At 44.2% G+C, this 19451-nt stretch overlaps 1 protein-coding gene across 3 annotated transcripts in view; it reads right to left on the bottom strand.

Moving 5' to 3' along the window:
- The window catches only part of SPATA13 (spermatogenesis associated 13), an 84224-nt gene extending 66812 nt beyond the window's left edge, over positions 1-17412 (bottom strand). For 2 of the 3 annotated variants that reach the window (XM_075851648.1, XM_075851650.1), the window contains exons 1-2: positions 17181-17412; positions 11846-13621 (exon numbers count right to left, since the gene is read on the bottom strand). In XM_075851648.1, the coding sequence (XP_075707763.1) occupies positions 11846-13468 (1623 nt within the window). In that variant the 5' untranslated portion in view covers positions 13469-13621; positions 17181-17412. Of the gene's footprint in view, positions 1-11845; positions 13622-16806; positions 16936-17180 lie in introns of all 3 variants that reach the window. The other variant, XM_075851649.1, reaches the window with a different exon arrangement.
- Positions 17413-19451: the final 2039 nt, after the last annotated feature.

The raw sequence follows: 19451 nt of genomic DNA, 5'->3' as shown, positions 1-19451 counted from the left end.
TACGTTTGGAATGCCTTCATAGACTCCTATTTTTTTTCTGTGTTTTGAATTGCACAATTTTTCATAAATATATAAAATTGTTATTTATTAGGTTATTTATATTTAATATTGGTAATTTTTTGCATGTTATTTAATAAAAGTGTCCGCTAAGGTATTTCCACCAAGAATCAGAGTTTGTGTCTCATTGGGGTTATGGGTGGAATGGAGTTGGGGGTGAAACCATTCTAATATATCTGGAACGTATATATATATGGCCTTCAGGGCAGAGTGGCAAAGAAAAAGTCATATCTGAGACTGGCTAATAAAAGGAAAAGATTAATATGGGCAAAAGCACACAGACATTGGACAGAGGAAGATTGGAAAAAAGTGTTATGGACAGACGAATCGAAGTTTGAGGTGTTTGGATCACACAGAAGAACATTTGTGAGACGCAGAACAACTGAAAAGATGTTGGAAGAGTGCCTGACGCCATCTATCAATCATGGTGGAGGTAATGTGATGGTCTGGGGTTGCTTTGGTGCTGGTAAAGTGGGAGATTTGTACAAGGTAAAAGGGATTTTGAATAAGGAAGGCTATCACTCCATTTTGCAACGCCATGCCATACCCTGTGGACAGCGCTTGATTGGAGCCAATTTCATCCTACAACAGGACAATGACCCAAAGCACACCTCCAAATTATGCAAGAACTATTTAGGGAAGAAGCAGGCAGCTGGTATTCTATCTGTAATGGAGTGGCCAGCGCAGTCACCAGATCTCAACCCCATAGAGCTGTTGTGGGAGCAGCTTGACCATATGGTACGCAAGAAGTGCCCATCAAGCCAATCCAACTTGTGGGAGGGGCTTCTGGAAGCATGGGGTGAAATTTCTCTCGATTACCTCAGCAAATTAACAGCTAGAATGCCAAAGGTCTGCAATGCTGTAATTGCTGCAAATGGAGCATTCTTTGACGAATGCAAAGTTTGGAGAAAATTATTATTTCAAATAAAAATCATTATTTCTAACCTTGTCAATGTCTTGACTATATTTTCTAGTCATTTTGCAACTCATTTGATAAATAGAAGTGTGAGTTTTCATGGAAAACACAATTGTCTGGGTGACCCCAAACTTTTGAACGGCAGTGTGTGTGTGTATATATATATATATATATATATATATATATATATATATATACATACACACATATATACATACATACATACATACTAAACTTAATATATTCTTAATATTGGAATTGCTCTAAAGTCTGAGTTTTCTAAAAATAACCTTCCAGGCAGAGGGATTGAAATGTACTTCCCGTTATACAGAAAACAGCAGTATATAGGGTTCTAAGCGCTTTCTCAATACACGTAATCAGCTTTTCATGCTCTATTTCTTCAGTACAAAGCTCACATCCAACATTCCCTTCACAGCTAGATATAAACATTTCTGTAGCGGGTCCCATCCACATGTACTTATACACAGCGTCTATCAACATGAATAGATATAGAAATAATGAACAACCAGGTTTCCGTACAAAAGCGGTTCATATAACGATTTGTCGCCCTGTGCAGATCTGGCCTAAGGGGTTCATGTGTGTTCAATAGGTTTGAGTCTATAGTAGAAAAATGTTGCATTACAATTACATAGAACACCCACCAAACATTGGGGGAAAGTTATTAAAAGGGTGCAATGGAATAGTGGCGCAGTGGCCCATAGCCATCTGGGGTAAACCTGTGTATACCGCGAGACTACGTTGACCACTCTTAAAACGATAGCAAAAAGTATCATTTATCTAGAATAAAAACCTGAAAGTCCTTAAAAAAAGGACAACTTCTTCTCTAGGGGAAGGGCCCAGTGGCATTCAGCCGATCACCCTTGGTCGGACAGCTGAAACCAACAGCGACAAGCAGTTACCACCTGGAGAGCCTGCAGGCAACAGCTCATTTCTCTTGTAGCACCCGCTGCGGGAGCAGTCTCGTTTTACCTACCTGGTCACAGTGATTCCTCTAGAGCGGGAGCAGATCATTACAGCAGCTCTCCACTCTGACCAGGGAATCACCCTCTATTTGTCGATATAGGGAATATGGACAGGGTTTGTCCTGAAGGGACAACTCTGCATTACAACCCAATGTTAAAACTGGAATATGATCATATGGAAATGATGCCCAACTAGAATGAGCTCATGTGGTTTGGTCAATAAGATAATGCTAATGCATACATGGCTCAAACTTCAAACTGGGCAGTGACTGCTTTTCTGACAGCTGCCCGAGCGGTGTTCATACACATTCGATGACAGTCGGCCCAACCAACTGATTTTGGCGAGACCGACTGACTAATCTGTGTGGGGGTGTACAGACTCTACGTCCACGGCAGAGGTCGGGGGAGAGAAAGATCGGACATGTTGGATTTCTACATCCTCGTTCCCACAGTGGCCCATTCCCCTTTCCCCATTGTAAACACATGCAGGCACGCTCTGCCAAGCTGAGCGAGCATGTGTATGGGGAAGTCGGGAGGAATAGCTGTCGGTCAACAATGTATGACCAGCTTTACTGTACCCTCGGAAGCCTCATACAGGAAGAGCCTTGGAAGTGATTTATGGAAAATAATAGCATTTGTCCAGTGCAGAAAAGCAATTTGCTATTTTATGTTCTACTCCATTTCCATACTAAAAACTATTTTAAAGGGGATATGTGGGGAACAAAGATTATTAGCAGTGTACTCACCGCAGTATGAGAGTACACTTGCTAATATTCATTCAGGTCCCCCGCCGCGCTGATAGAGACTTTAATAGATTTTGATAGCGCTGGCGGAGGACCGGAAGTCTAGTGGCACAGTCTTCTCTGATGACAATACAACTCTTAGTCATGTGTCCGACCCCATTGTACTCTATGTACAAGCAGGAGCAGTAGTACATCCATTACATACAGTACAGCGGGGCCAGTCACGTGACGAAGAGTCGTATCGTCATCAAAGAAGACTGTGCAACTAGACTTCCGGTCCCCCGTCAGCGCTATAAAAACCTATGAAAATCTCAGAATCAGCGCGGCGGGGGACAGGAATGTATATTAGCGAGTGTACTCACATACTGCAGTGACTACACGGTTAATAATTTTTGGTCTCCACATAACTCCTTTAAAGCTATTTTTGGGATATCCTGTATAAAACCAATGGTTGTATTAACTCATTGACACACTTTCAAATCTGGAGTATAAAAAGTGCTGGGAGATTAGGGCATTAGCAATAAACATTATTATCTGTGCGATACTGGGAATGCATATCATATACAGCAGGGCCGGACTGGCCATCTGGCAGTTCTGGCAAGTGCCAGATGGGCCGCTGAGCAGTGGGCCGCCTGCTGGCCGTCCAAACGATCAGTGTCGGCTCAGGCGGCAGAGTACATCATTTGTAAGGGGGCGGCCGGCACAGCGGCTAAGAACTGCCGTCCGACTGTAATAGCAATCGTGGTCTGTGCTGCTATTACTAAATCTCCATGTGCTACGCTAAAATCTCCCCCTCCAGCCCCCCTTCCCTGCTCTTCACATAACCTCTCCTCCTCCTGTTACCAGTCGGGACATGAGGGATGGGGAGGGGAGACTGTCGACGGGCTCTGTGTCGGGCTGTGAGCAGAAGTGCTGGAGTGAAGAATCTCACCCCATCAACCTGCTGAACTCCCTTCACAAATATCCTACATAAGCGCGGTTTTACACGAGCGTGTGCATTTTGCTCACGCAAAAAACGCGGCGTTTTGCGTGCGCAAAAGGCACTTAACAGCTCCGTGTGTCATGATCATATGGTGCGCGGCTGCGTGCTTTTCGCGCAGCCGCCATCATTATGACACTCCGTTTGGTTGTTTGTAAACAGAAAAGCACGTGGTGCTTTTCTGTTTGCAATCATAGTTTGCCTGCTGTTGCGCGAATCACGCACGTCCGTGTGGCATGCGTGATTTTCACGCACCCATTGACTTCAATGGGTGCGTGATGCGCGAAAAACGCAGAAATATAGGACCTGTCGTGAGTTTTACACAGCGGACTTACGCTGCACAAAAATCACTGACAGTCTGCACTGCCCAATGGACTAGCATAGGTCCGTGCGACGCGCGTGAAAAGCACGCGCGTTGCACGGACGTATTACACGTTCATGTAAATCCGCCCTAAAAGTAAGTGCATGGGTGTTTACATGTGTATAATGTGTGCATGTAATGTGCATATTTGTGTGTCTGTGATGTGTACATGTGTGTGCGTGTGTGACATGTACATGTGTATATATAGTGTATGTGATGTGTTCATGTGTGTGTGTGTATATATAGTGTATGTGATGTGTTCATGTGTGTATATATAATGTGTGATGTGTTCATGTGTGTGTATATAGTGTGTGATGTTTGTTTGTGTGTGTATATCGTGTGTACGTGTGTGTGTGTGTATATTTATATATAAGTGGAGAACGCTATAGCTGTTGTATTTATTTTACTCGTAGTTTAAATACTGCAGATTTTACCAATGGATTTCGTTGTGGTAAGGGCTTGTCCATACGCTCCAGAATTGCTGCGTTTTTTCCGCCCGGTAAAAACGCAGCAGAATACAGTAGCAGCATAGTGGATGAGATTTAACAAATCTCATCCACACGCTGCGTAAAATTTCCGCAGCTTGTCAATTCCTGCTACGGAAAGTGTGCAGAATTGCTGCGTTTTTCATAGGAGACGTCTCAATCTCCTAACATTGAGAAAAACGCAGCAATTTACGCACCCTTTTCTGCCGCAAACACCGCAGGAAATGGTACGTTTTTGCCACAGCAGAGATTTTCTGCAGCAATTCCGTTGTGTGTGGACAAGCCTTAAATCCGCAGCATAAGGGATTCTCCACACTTATTGGAATTGCTGCAGAAAATGGTGTGTATTTTGCTCCGTTTTTCTCAATGTTGGTGGATGGCGACGTCTCCTGAAAAACGCAGCAATTCATTCCACTTTCCACAGCAGGAATTGACATGCTGCAGTATGAAAAATACGCACCGCAGGTAAACTTCGCCAGAAATTTTACGCAGCGTGTGGATAGAATTTGATAAGTATCACCCATTTTGCTGCTACTGTATTCTGCGTATTTTCCATCCGCAATTCCGGATGGAAAATACGCAGCAATTCCGTTACGTGTGGACAAGCCCTAATGCAGTAGCAGCAGAGTGGGTGAGATTTGAACAAATCTCACCCACACGATGAGCGGGAAAAAAAGGCTCAGAAATTGCAGAATCCGCAGCATGTCAATCGTATTTGCATAAATGCTGCTTATTTTTTTCTGGTTTTCCCCATTTAATTCAATGGGGAGGTAAAACCCGCAACAAATAGCAGATGTGTTTTTTTGCGGCAGAAATGCAGCAATTCCGATGCAAAAAAAAATAAAAATTGCAACTCAGGAAAAATGTAAATCTTATACTTACCCAGAATTCAGGTTTTTTGTCAGGGCCGGCCTCCTAGGATGACTTTTCATCCATGTGACCGCTGCAGCCAATTGCCGGCTGCAGCGGTCACATGGGATGAGACATCATCCCAGGGCTGCAGAATGTAGGAGGGAAACGTCGCCATGGTAGGTATCCATTTTTTCTGCTCAGTTTTCTGCAGCGGCCATCCCTGGCCGTAAAACGGCACCACAATTTGCTGCGGTTTTTCAGCTTTAATTCCCTGCGGCGCACAGGACGTATACGCTGTATGCTTTTACACAACGTATCTGTCCGGTGTGAACATACCCGTACAGTATAGTATATAGTAGCTGCTGTCTTACAACAATACAGCTGCAAACCACGTCAACATGCTGCATTCCCATTAGTCAGCGCAGTTTTCAAATGATTGTTAATGTCCATGCAGTTTTTTGCAGACGTTAATAATTTCAAAACCGCACCGACTTTTGGTAAAACTGCATGTGCTGCGTGTTGTACTGGACAACTTTTGTTGTTATGATCTAATTGTTTGCATTAAAGGCTGTGTACCCCTTTGAAGGGGATTTTTTAAATTTATTTTAATCAAATGGCAGTCAGTGTGTTTTGTGCAACTTTATAATTCGTTTTTATTAAAAAAATCTTAACTTTTTGAGATATAGCTGCTCTGTATCCTGTATACAGAGTAGCTGTATCTTATGCTGAATCCTGAACACGTCAGGTACGAGGGACTGACGGGTTCAGTGTCAGCGTGACCCGTGTGTCACTGACACGCAGGTTCCACAGATAATAGATCACATCTAAGTTACTTAGATGTGATAGATTACAGGTGGATACAGTCGACTACTCTATTGATTCCGCAAAAAAACTGAAACCTTGCGAAATGGAAGCCATTAGCAACGGAAGCATTACCATTGAAATCAATGGTAATGATAACGGAAAGCTATGGTTTCTGTCTGATTTCCGTTCGTGGGTTCCCCTGACTGAAAGGTCTGATGGAACCCATGAACAGAACCAGATGCAGGTGAGAATGAAGCCTAACTATTACTGTATGATCTGTACAGATGGTGGAGGGTACTATTTTTTGGGGTGTAGCAACTCCCTGTATAGGATTACCATTGTTCAGGTCATACTGGAAACTGCTAACCTGACTTTGCAAATAAGCTCTGTACTGAAATTTATTTGTACTGAGCTTGGATTTTGTGCTGTATTTATGTACTGAGGTTGGTTCTGGTGCTGTATAGATGTACTGAGCTTTGTTCTGTAGCTGTATACATATACTGAGCTTGGTTCTGGTGTTGTATATATGTACTGAGCTTGGTTCTGGTGTTGTACATCTGTACTGAGCTTGGTTCTGGTGTTGTATATATGTACTGAGCTTGGTTCGGGTGTTGTATATATGTACTGAGCTTGGGTTCTGGTGTAGAGCAGATGGCATTGTTGCAATTCATTGTATGTTTAATCAGAACCTGTCTGGTAGTATTTACCCCTTGAACCGCCACTATACATTAATACATGACCTGACAATATTTCCAAACATTCCCCTGTATGTTTGTTTCAGATGCAGCAAAATCTTTCAAATCAACTTTTAAAATAGTGCACGCTATATGCATATTATTCTATAAAGGGTCATGGGTCGGTGCCGCTATCCTGTAGACTCACACAGTCCTAACTGCAAACCCACCTTTCCATGCTTTGTTGACATCCCCCTGGCTGTTATACATCACTACCAGTCTTCTCCAACTTTCTTGGATGCGCCATTGCCTTGTACTCCATGAACACGCACCGTTCAGCAATTTGTACTCTACCCGGCTTCATCACTGCACAGCGCATGCCAGGGGAGTACAAGGCAAAGGAGAAGGCTGGTAGTAATGTAGAACAGTCAGGGGGATGCCAATAAAGATCTGGGGGGCGCCATTTCAATTTTCGCCTCAGGCAGCAGAAAAACTAGAATTGGCCCTGGGCGGTGGCGCCACTGAAACCAGCTGCCACCACCCCCTCATGCACTAATTGTATCTGCCTTACAATGACGCTGATTGGCAAGGCAGAAAGACTTGCCCCACCAATCAGCGCATTTCAACGATGCTAGCGGCGCGATTACGTCATCGCACTGCTTCTGTTGTTGAAAGGCGCTGATTGACGGAGCAAGTTATTCTGCCCTGCCAATCAGTGCCGTCGTTCAGCCCCAGCAGACCTGCTCAGAAGAGAGCAGGCCTGCATTGACATAGGATGACGTGGGTACGGGATTGAGGCGAGTATGTAAAGTTGTTTTTTTGGTCTTTTTTTTTTCCACTTAAAAGTGTGAGTGGCATTAACTATGGGGGGGGGGGGGCTATATGTGGGCCACAATCTACAGGAGAGGCTATATGTGAGGCACTATCTACAGGGGGGCCATATGTGGGACACCATACACGGGTGGCTCTATGTGGGGCACTATATACAAAAAAAAAAAATCCTCGCTGGAGTTGGGGCCATCAGGAACTATTCCTCTTTTCATTTACACCTGTTTTAATAAATCTCCCCATGTCTTGTATAGGTGAAAGGTGGTCCCTAGTACTCCAGCCCAACACTGGTGGCTGTGTATGGCCTGCGGTGGGCCTGTCTGCTTAAAAATGCCAGGGCTGATTTGAAGTTCCAGTCCGGCCCTGATATACAGTGCTGTATAAGCTCCAAGAGACAGATATCCAATGCCATGAAAAATGTACTGTGGTTACCTAATCTTCTGTAGGTTGTGGGGCCAAATCAAGTTTACATCTGGAGTGGTGCAACTGGCTTCGAAAGTCTGTATCAGGGCGGATTTACACGAGCGTGTGCGTTTTTGCGCACGCAAAAAAACGCTGCGTTTGGCGTGCGCAAAAGGCACTTAACAGCTCCGTGTGTCATCACATAGGATGTGCGGCTGCGTGATTTTCGCGCAGCCGCCATCATGAGGACACTCCGTTTGGATGTTTGTAAACAGAAAAGCACGTGGTGCTTTTCTGTTTCCAAACATACTTTTGACTGCTGTTGCGCGAATCACGCACGTCCCACGGAAGTGCTTCCGTGTGGTGCGCGTGATTTTCACGCACCCATTTACTTCAATGGGTGCGTGATGCGCGAACAACGCAGAAAAATAGGACCTGTCGTGAGTTTTACGCAGCGGACTCCCGCTGCGCAAAATCACGGACAGTCTGCACTGCCCCATAGACTTGCATAGGTCCGTACGACATGCGTGAAAAACATGCGGGTGGCACAGAAGTATATCGCGTTCGTGTAAATCCGCCCTCACTGTTCTAGATTAGGCAAGTTTCACATGGCCGTAATATGGCAGCAACATTTGGGCCCCTCTTGGTTCTACTGAACCGGGCTTAGATCAGGATAGGATTTTATAAATGTTTAAAGTTCGGTTAAGCAGAACCACAGCTGGATTTTACAGCTGTAATACGGAAGTTAAATGCGGCCATATTACAGATGTGTGAAATTGGCCTGAGAAGAATTATATTTGCTTTTTTTCCATCTCGCCCATACTTATCCTCCCAAACTGCAGGATGGGTAGAACATGTACTAGTTACCAATCAATTCCATCATCTGGTATTGCATAAAGTTCTTACCAATTTACAGGAGAAGTTGCATGCATTTCTTTTTAAGTGAAAAATTTAAAATATTGACACAATTGTCATAGTACATATATGCTTTTTATCCACTAGAGGGCACCACAGCTACAGGAGACTACATTTCATATAAAACAATGCATTGCACCCGCTTTGTCTCACGTAATTCATTCGAAATGACGCAAGTAAAACAAACATATGCACCAGCTGCCGAAGTAAAAACTGCTAAAATAAGACGCTTTAGCATTTCGTAGACTTGTTTTCCTTATTTGTATATAAATAAAGCCGTAATTCAAACAGAATGTACAGGAAACAATCTGAACTTTGACTACACAATCGTATGTTTAGAGACAAGCCTATTACAAGAGAATAGATAAGGATCTAAACAAGTTATACACTTCTTGCTAGACCAAAGGAACTATTCATGTGTAGCTTAAGAAGATGTCAGCACAAAATGGCCATATACTACAGATTTTGGACGTCCGAAAAGGCTGGTCTAAAAATATTTTCTGCCGACTGCCAGCGCTTTTCATAACGCGAATGAGGGTGACAGACGCAAACCGAACACAGATATCTGTAGAAAAGTAGATCTGCGATGTTGCAATTTTTTGGTCGTTGTTAGGTGCCATACTTGGAAAGTCGTTCATGCCAAAATAAAGATCTGAATCCTATCAATGTAAAAAGACCAGGCCCAAAAAAAAAAAAAATCTACATACATCTCCGTATGAAAATCGAAGGCACAGTATAGCCCTGTGGGCTTCCAAAGGTGCCCTAATACATCACCCTACAAGCTTGTACAGAGCCATCCTACAGCCACGTGCATGAGCCCTTACGGTATGAAGATATAAAGCGCAAACACTTTGTAATGTAAATTGTAAAAATTCTCCTGCTTAAAGAGGCTCTGTCACCATATTATAAATGCCCCATCTCCTACATAATCTGATTGGGCTGTAATGTAGAGAACAGTGGTTTTTATTTAGAAAAACGATCATTTTTGACGGAGTTATGACCTATATTAGCTTTATGCTAATGAGTTTCTCAATGGACAACTGGGCGTGTTTTACTATTGACCAAGTGGGCGCTGTGGAGAGAAGTTTATGACGCTGACCAATCAGTGACCAATCAGCCTCATACACTTCTCTCCATTCATTTATACAGCACATAGCGATATATCTATATCGCTATTTTCAGTCACATAAACACACTATAACGCTACTCATGTGTCATGACAATGAATATACATTACCTCCAGCCAGGACGTGACGTGTATTCAGAATCCTGACCACTTCTGTAGCGTCTCTCTGATTTACAGCACAGCAGGCGTAGTCTCACGAGATTACGCTGTAAACTGTCATTCACAGCGAGATCTCGCTGTGCTGTGCTGTAAATCACACAGACGCTACAGAAGTTGTCAGGAGAATGAAAACTATCTCTACCATATATAGTTATTATAGCAACAGAAATATACCAGAAATGAAACATGTCAAACTACCATTACACGGGCCTGCGCACATGAGTGTCAGGATGTAGCACTTTAAGGTGACCATACACATTAGATGAATGTCAGCAGGACCGGTTGAACATCTTTAGTCCTGACTCCTCCTCGACAGCAGATTTGGGGGAGAAAGGAGGATCTGGCATGTGTATTTTAACATGCCGATCCTTTGTTCACACAGGAGAGAAGCCGCATCCAGAGGCTACCTCCCTCCTCCCATTGAGAACACACGCATGCTTGGCCAATCTTGCATATGTATGGGGGGGGGGGGGGGTGAAAGAAATGGCTGTCGGCCACAGGGATTTTCTGGTCCGAAGAAATTGATGGCCTATATCTCATCGGTTAGGGTGACTCGTGGCACCTCGCCAATTAGCTGTTGTAAAGGGACTGCTTCCCCTTCATTTCCTTTACTGCTCACACTGAGTCGCCGACACACTTGTAGCAGCATTTCACCGTGTTACAGCCTCTCCCATTGAAGTGAATGGGAGAAGGATGTAATAATGTGAACCACCGTTACAAGTATGTTGGCGATTCACAGCGTGAGCAGTAAAGAAAATGAAGGGGAAGCAGCTCTCGTATGAGCGCTGCGGGCCCTTCAAAACAGCTCATTAGTGGGGTGCCAGGATTCAGACCCAAACCGATGAGATATTAATGGCCTATCCTGAAGATAGGCCATCAATTTCTTCACACTAGAAAACCCCTTTAAGGAAAGCTAAAACATGACCCTAGTGGTCGCACTAGTTGCCATCAAGAAAACTTCTACTTTTGGTCTACACACATTTCTATATATAAGGCTTTAAAAGGGTTTTCCCATCAGAGACATTTATGACATATCCACAGGATAGGACATAAACGTCTGATAGGTGGGGTTCCCAGAGGTGTGACCCGCATCCATCTCTGGAACCAGGCCCCCTAAACTCCGTTCTACCTCTCTGTGTTGTGGCTGAATTGTGTGATTTCCAACCATGAATTACGGAAGCAACATAGCTAGCGGAGATACGCTGTTTCCATAACTCCCATAGTAGGGAATGACAGTTACGGAAGCAGCGTAGCATGCGAGTTATGCAGTTTCCGTAACTACCATTCAGTTCTATGGGACGTACAAAAACAGTGTAGCTCAGCGAGCTACGCTGTTTCCGTAATTTATGTTCGGAAATCATACAATTCAGCCACAACACAGAGAGGTAGAACAGGGTTTAGCGGGCCCCGTTCTAGAGATAGGTGCAGGTCCCAGAAATGGGACCCGCATCTATCTGACATTTATGACATATCCTGTGGATGTCAAATGCTTCTGATCGAAAAACCCCTTTAAGTTGGCTGAAATAAACGTCATCACTATGATATAAGGAATCGTTCTTACCTCCACATGTTTTTCTTCATTAACCACATTGAGACTCAACTGTGAGTGGCTGCTGATTCCACTATCCTCATTACCATCATCATAATATGTTAGCTTAATGGTTTTCTTACAGGACTGTGGACTTCTCTCCACTTTTATGGCACATAATTCAGCCCTTTCTTCACTTTCCATAGAGCTCAATGATAAAGTGCTGTTGCGGTTAGTACCAAGGATAGAAGCGTGGGACTTATATATTTCAGTACTGGGGCTCTGTGGCTTGGGAGCAGTGGGTCTTATGGGCGTTCCAGGAATTCCAAAATCTGAAGCAGAATGAGGGATCTGTTTAGGTTCCTCAGAGTCTGAATAAAATACATCACTGGCCAACTGGCTCAAGCTACTGCTAGTAGGAGAAGGACTACATGTCTCGGAAAGGCCTTCAGAAGAGGACATGGTCAAACTGGTAGGCAGCATATGCGTTTCAAGATTGTTCATATGGGTTCCCATAGGATTATGTGGCATCTTAGTGTCAGAAGATGGGGAGTATGGATTAAATATACACCTCTTTTTTTCGGTGTCAGCACTGCTAGAAACTCTCCTGGAATAGTCGTCATGTAACCGGCTGTTTGGTCTACTCCTGTGCGGTTCCTCATTAGTCGGAGAGCTGCACTTGCTCCCTTCTCTTTTCCAATGTCCATCTGTAACATTGCTCATTATTTTTAACACTCTATCAAAGTCCTTTGCCCTGATTGGACTTCTCCATCGCTTTGATCTTCTTTCAGGAGTCCCACCAAGATTATCAGCGTCCGCAGATGTGTTCAGAGTACTTTTTTGTAGGATCTCCCTTTCGCTGCTGGATTTTACATCTGTTAGATTAGAGGTAGATTTCCTTTTGAATGAGCTTTTTTTAAGAAAGTTGAGGTTGTCTGTGCTTTTACTTCGTCTATAAATGACTTTGTTGTTTTCAGAGTCCTTCACTATAATCTCACACACATTTTGTTCCCGTCTAACAGGAGACAAGCTAAGAGGACTATGGGCTACACGCATTTTGTCATTCTCCAATAAGTTGATTCGGCCAGCTCCGTAGGCACGTCTAATGCTACGGGATCTATGAGTGCTTCTCGAGAAAGAGTTATCAGTCTCCTCTATATCCGATCCATCAGACTGGAGTCCGTCCACGGAATTACAATGATCGGGAGAAGATTTTGAACTAGGCAACCTACAAGTGGTCTGAAAACTCAAACACTCAGAAGACAAGCACTTCTGCACATCACCTCTACGCTCTCGTTCACTTATGATGTTAGAGTTTTCTTTTGCTTGAATTCCTTGCAAAACTGATGACTTAAGTTTTTTGAAGGATCCCATCTTTCTCAAAGAGGACAATGCATTCCAGCTTGAGGAGTTTCCCACACCGATCATAGAACGGGGTCTTTCATTATTAGGACTCAACCGTTGTTTTGGGCTATTGAAGAAGTTTGATGACTTGGAGGAGCCCTGATCATCCTGGGAGTCCTCTTTATTTTTGCATATCCCATTGTGACAGCTGCCATCTGAGAGAGTTCTTGAGACACTTTTGTCTATGCCTTGAGAGGTTACTATTGGACTGTTCCCACAGCCCTTGGAGGGTGACGTCATACTCTCAACCATGTGAGCATCAGGATAAATTCAATCTATGATGCCACAACTTACAACATAAGCTTGTCTCAAGATGCAAAGTGTCATCTGCGGAAAGTCTTTTGTGTCTTGCTTTGTCCGTCTATTGTCTGCATGGAGGTTCCCAACTGCAGCCCTCTGCTTGCCCTGAAAAAACAAAACAAAGCTGCCATTTAGGAAAACTTTCTACCCAAGTGGAGGTGGTGTGGGGGCAGGGGAGAGTGTCCTGCTTTTTTCTTTTTTTTTTTTTAAGACTAAAGCAGTACAATTAATTGGAAAAAACCCAATGTTACATGAGACCTTGGAAAGTTAAAGTTGCAGCAGAGCAGAAAGACAGTTGAGCAGTAACCTCCTAATGAATGTGAACTTAACAAAGAGATGAAAGCCCCTTTTTCTAAGTGGCAAGTGGAACCCTGTGAAACGTTTTACATTGTGGGGCAATCCGGAGAGAGAAAGGAGGTGGAAAATGTTATGTCAATTTTTTTTCAGGCTTTATTGCTAAATATACTCTATAAAATCCATCTACTATGCTTAGATATAGCAGAACTGTAAAGCAATATGCACATGTTGCGTATTACATGTGGATTTGCCGCGTGGATTTTCCTGCAGAAAATTCGCAGCGTAGATCAGCACTAGCAAAAAAAATTAGATTTCAAGTAATCTCCAGGTTGCAGAATTTTTCTGCACAAAAATTGACATGCGGTGCATATTTTAAAATCTGCAGCATGTCAATTTATCTTGCGTTCCTGCCTCAGAATTGCATCTGACAAGTTTACAAAAAAACAAACAAAAGAAACAACAACATTTGCAGCATAAAATCCACACTTGTTTCCACATCAAAATGTAAAAAAAACACACAAAAAAAAAAACATTTTAAGGCTGGGTTCCCACAGGTCGGATACGTTGCGTAAAAAAATCATGCAGCGTATCCGTAGCACCTTCCGTCTGAAAAATCACAACACATTGTGGTGCGTTTTTACGGACGAAACATCCACTGCGTACAAAAGCGCTCCATTTACCCCCTCGCTCCGGCCTCCTACGATGACGTTGCAGGCCATGTGACGCTGCAGTGTGTGATTGGCTGCAGCGGTCACATGGGATGAGACGTCATCCCAGGTGGCCGGACTGCAGGAAGAAGAAGGGTGTTCTGGGTAAGTATGATTTTTTTTTTGCTTTCCCCAGAGTTGCGATAGTTGTGGCGTAATCGCTGCGATTACACCGCAAAAGTTGGCTTTCTTTTGCGGGTTTTGCATCCCCATTGAATTCAATGGGGAAAACACACAACAGAAAATCAACAAAAACTCAGCATAAGTTGACATGCTGCAGAATTAAGTTCCGCACCGCAGGTCAATTTATTAACGTTTACGCTGCGTGTGCATGAGATTTGCAAAATCTCATCCCCTTTGCTTCACTGTATATGCTGCGGAATTCCCACACACAATTCTGTTGCGGAAATTCTGCAGTGTTTACACTACGTGGGAACCTGGCCTTAGGGGTCACGCACACGACCGTAGTGGTGTGCACGGCCCGTGATTTGAGGCTCGGATGACCGCGGAGTGTCACCCGCAAATTACGGGCCGTGCACATTCATTTCAATGAACCGTAATAAGACATGTCCTATCTTTTTGCGTTCAAGGCACCCGGGCAATGCACGGACTGTGGAAACCATGGTCGTATGCATGGGCCCATAGAAATGAGTGGGACCGCAATTCACCCGTAGATTCGCGGCCGCAAAAACACGTTCGTGTGCATGGTACCTTAAGTGCGGATTTTACATGCAATTTTTGTGCACCAAATGCGGCAACGTGTGCATGTAGCTGAGCCTATCGCAGGATCTTTGTAGTCCTTAGCAAAAGTAAAAATAAAAAAGGAGTATTTCCTGTAGAAAATAACTTCAGACTTTAGTTCTATTTATCAGGAAATAAGACTGTCAGGATAATTTTAGGTAGGGTGGACTCGGAGACGTATACTGCAACGGGAAAAACGGTGTAAGCACTCAAAATACAACATTTCCATCATCTTCATGACATGAACAAGTTCTCTGTTAGCAAACTTACTGAAGCCGTCTACACTGGCCAATAATTTACAGTGAATTTAAATACCATCCTTAATAAAATGTAAAATAAACTCACAGACCTCATACGGATATTTACTTGGTTACTCAAAAATACCAAAATCATGCCAGAGCAAACTAGCCTGTAGTATGAGGACAGGGAAGAGGCAAGGGTGGAAAGGCACACTGCTTGACTTATTTACAAACCAGTTATTCATTACTGACTGGTTGCCGGGTGATGCACCTAATCCAGAATAAGCTGCTAGGGCCGTCAGGGGCAGAGCGACTACTGCACACAGTAAGACGTTATAAAGCATACATCCATTCTTCATAAAACATAGAAATGCCAAAGTGGCCGCATGGTAAGGGTATGTTCACACGCAGTAGCAAAATACGTCTGAACCGGAGCGGTTTTCGTCTCAGCTCCTGATTTTCAGATTTTTTTTTAACAACTTGCGTTTTTCGTTGCATATTTTACAGACGTTATTGGAGCGGTTTTTCAATGGAGTCAATGAAAAACGGCTCCAAAAATGTCCCAAGAAGTGACATGCACTTCTTTGACGCAGGCGTATTTTTAAGCGCCGTCTTTTGACAGCGACGCGTAAAATTACACCTCGTGGAAACAGAACATCGTAAAACCCATTGAAAGCAATGGGCAGATGTTTGTAGGGGTAATGGAGACGTTTTTTCAGGCGTAAAACACGCGAATTACGTCTGAAAACAGTGCGTGTGAACATACCCTAAAACACAACATTAAAAGTCACAAGGTGGCAGAAGACTTTGGAGGCACAAGATGCAAAGCCACCCCTATGGTTACTACCATAGGTTTCCAAAGGAAGTTTACAATTACCTAATGATCAATAAGTAACAGGACTCATCCATGTCAACATTCAAGGCTCAGACAAGACAAACAGGAAACAAAGCCACCTTAGCAACAGAAAAAGCTGTGAAGTAGCCAGAACCAGCAGGAGGGCTACTGGCCACACATAGGACTGGTCTAGATAAGCTTTCCCAGGCTAGCCTTGATGTCTCAGAGTGATCTACCATCATCTTCTCTGCAGACTATCCAGTATCTGTAGACAATGTAACAGTGCCTTCAATTGGTTTCCTCTATAGTTTTCAATATTATGATTTCTGAGATACAAAGAAACAATGCAGATCACACCATCATGAATACCTGCTGTAGACAACCTGTGGTGATCCAGCTAGACATGCTGGGATTTGTAGTTCTACAGTCATTAGATAGCTATACCCAAGGCTACAGTTAGTGGAAACCTACCATACAGGTTATCTGTATCTTCCACCTCCAGGTAACAGGTGCACTGCCAGCTCACATCTACACCTCCCCATGGGAGGTCACAGCAAAGCGATCACTTCCTCAGCCTCTCCAGGATCTATTTATTCCACACTTTAACGAGAAATAATCCAGATTGTATGCATTTAAAATAAATAAAAAAAATAATAATCCTTTAGATTAAGGCTGCATGTCATATTGCAAAGCTCTGCGCTTAGGAACATATACAACCATGAGATGACAGAGAATATAAAGGGGTTACAAAGTAAATCGTTCATCTAGATCCGCAATTCCATATCTATTGTCAATAAGGAGCTGGATGTGGCTGATCAGTGGGGGGCTAGGCTGTGGAAGCCTACCTGTTACATTGATGCAAGGTGCCTAGAGACAGTCTGTGTGGGGGTCTCCAGTGTTGAAGGAGGTAGCTCCTCTGTCTTGCTTTTCTCTCCGGTACATGTCATTTGTAGCAGGGGCTGATCTATATTCCTTATGGAGAAATCAAGGAGTCCATAGCTGCTTGAATGAGCCCACGGAAAGTCCAAGGGAGCAGAGTGATGTGCAGGCTCCAGCTGAGAACCAGACTAACAGTAGAATAGGGCAGCAAGCTGCAGGGAGAGATTGGGGAGGGTGTAAGCATGGAGACAGGGGGAGGAGAAGCTGTAAGTAGGGGGAGTCTTATTCCCAACTCTTCCCACACCAGCCTGGTCCCTTGTGCAAACTAGGCTGAGATGTCCTGCTGGGGGAGCAGCACTAAGTACAGCAGTCTGATGTGTTGCATTGAATGGGAGGAAGGAAGGTAGATAGGATTAGAGTCCTGTCCCTTTAAACTCCCATGTGTTATAAATGACAGTGATGTGATTTACTGTTTACTTGGGTTAAAGCTTCATCTCCAGAGCTTCTGCCAGGCATGTCTTTCATTCCACCAGAATTATGATTAATATAGCTGTTGTGTCATACACAATGCGCTTTAATAGGTTATTACAAAAAATTACATAGTAGACTGTTTAATACCCCACAGCACTTGTGATAGCTTGGCCTCTGTACGCAGGAATAATTGTTACTGATAATAAGTTATCAAATAGAGACATGACTTGTAGCATTGTATGTGCTCATCAGGATCAAGCATGTAGAATGTCTTCTGTTTCCTGCCTGTTCCTGTCCACAGAGTCAAAATAAATGGAGCACTGATATATATAGTTGCAAGAAAAGTAAGGGTTGTGTAAGGGTTTCATCGTTTTGACAGAATAAATAGCGCAGTCAACTATGGTATTGATTCCGTCAAAACGACGGAACCCTTACACAACAGTGACAAACGGAAACCATTTGCAACAGATCCGTCAACATAGAAATCAATGGTGATGCAAACGTTTCAGTTTGGATTCCGTTCATGGGTTTCCCTGACGGAAAGGTCCGACGGTACCCAGAACGGAGCCCTGACACAGATGTGAACGAAGCCTAAGTCATAATTATAAAGAGAAAGATATAAGTCTAAGACATAACTTTTATTTAATCTAGCTAAAAGGATTAATTCTTTAGCTCGACTAAATAAAAGTTATATCTTAGTCTATTTCCACACATCTTTTGCCCGCCAGCTATTAGGGTCATTTCGTAGTCCTTGCACTACCTACCAGGGGGCTGTGTGGCACTACCAACCAGGGGGCTGTGGGCTGTGTGGCACTACCAACCAGGGGGCTGTGGGCTGTGTGGCACTACCAACCAGGGGGCTGTGGGCTGTGTGGCACTACCAACCAGGGGGCTGTGGGCTGTGTGGCACTTCCAACCAGGGGGCTGTGCGGCACTGCCAACCAGGGGGCTGTGCGGCACTCCCTACCAGAGGTCTGTGCGGCACTCCCTACCAGGGGGCTGTGCGAAACTCCATAGCAGGGGGCTGTGCGGCACTTCCTACCAGGGGGCTGTGTGGCACTCCCTACAGGGGGCTGTGTGGCACTCCCTACAGGGAGCTGTGTGGCGCACTCTACAGGGGGCTGTGTGGCGCTCTTTACAGGGGGCTGTGTTGCGCTATCTACAAGGGGGCTGTGGGGCGCTATCTACAAGAGGGCTGTTGCGCTACCTACAAGGGGGCTGTCTGGCGCTACCTACAAGGGGGCTGTCTGGCGCTACCTACAAGGGGGCTGTCTGGCGCTACCTACAAGGGGGCTGTCTGGCGCTACCTACAAGGGGCAGTGTGGTGCTACCCACAAGGGGGCAGTGTGGTGCTTCCAACAAGAGTCTGTGTGGTGCTACCCACAAGGGGGCTGTGTGACGCTACCCACAAGGGGCTGTGTGGCGCTACCTACAAGGGGCTGTGTGGCGCTACCTATAGGGGGAATCTGTGAGTGGTGGGCTGATGGTCATTTTATTTTGAGTGGTGGGCTGATGGTCATTTTACTGTGAGTTGGGGGCTGATGGTCATTTTACTGTGAGTGGGGGGCTGATGGTCTTAAAATGGTTTCCGCCTCTGACCTCCAATTGAAATTAATAGGAGGCAGAAAATACCTGCGGCGCTCGTTTGGAGCTTTTTTTCCTGCGCCTTTTGCATTCGTTTCAACGGCTTAAGAAAAAGCACAAAAAAAAGGTCAAACAACGCTGCCAATTGCTGAAGGAATTTTGAGGCAGATTTTTTTTTGCCT

The sequence above is a fragment of the Rhinoderma darwinii genome, chromosome 2, assembly GCF_050947455.1.
Source record: "Rhinoderma darwinii isolate aRhiDar2 chromosome 2, aRhiDar2.hap1, whole genome shotgun sequence".
In the NCBI taxonomy this organism is placed as follows: domain Eukaryota; kingdom Metazoa; phylum Chordata; class Amphibia; order Anura; family Rhinodermatidae; genus Rhinoderma; species Rhinoderma darwinii.
This window is presented reverse-complemented; position numbering and strand designations above follow the sequence as displayed.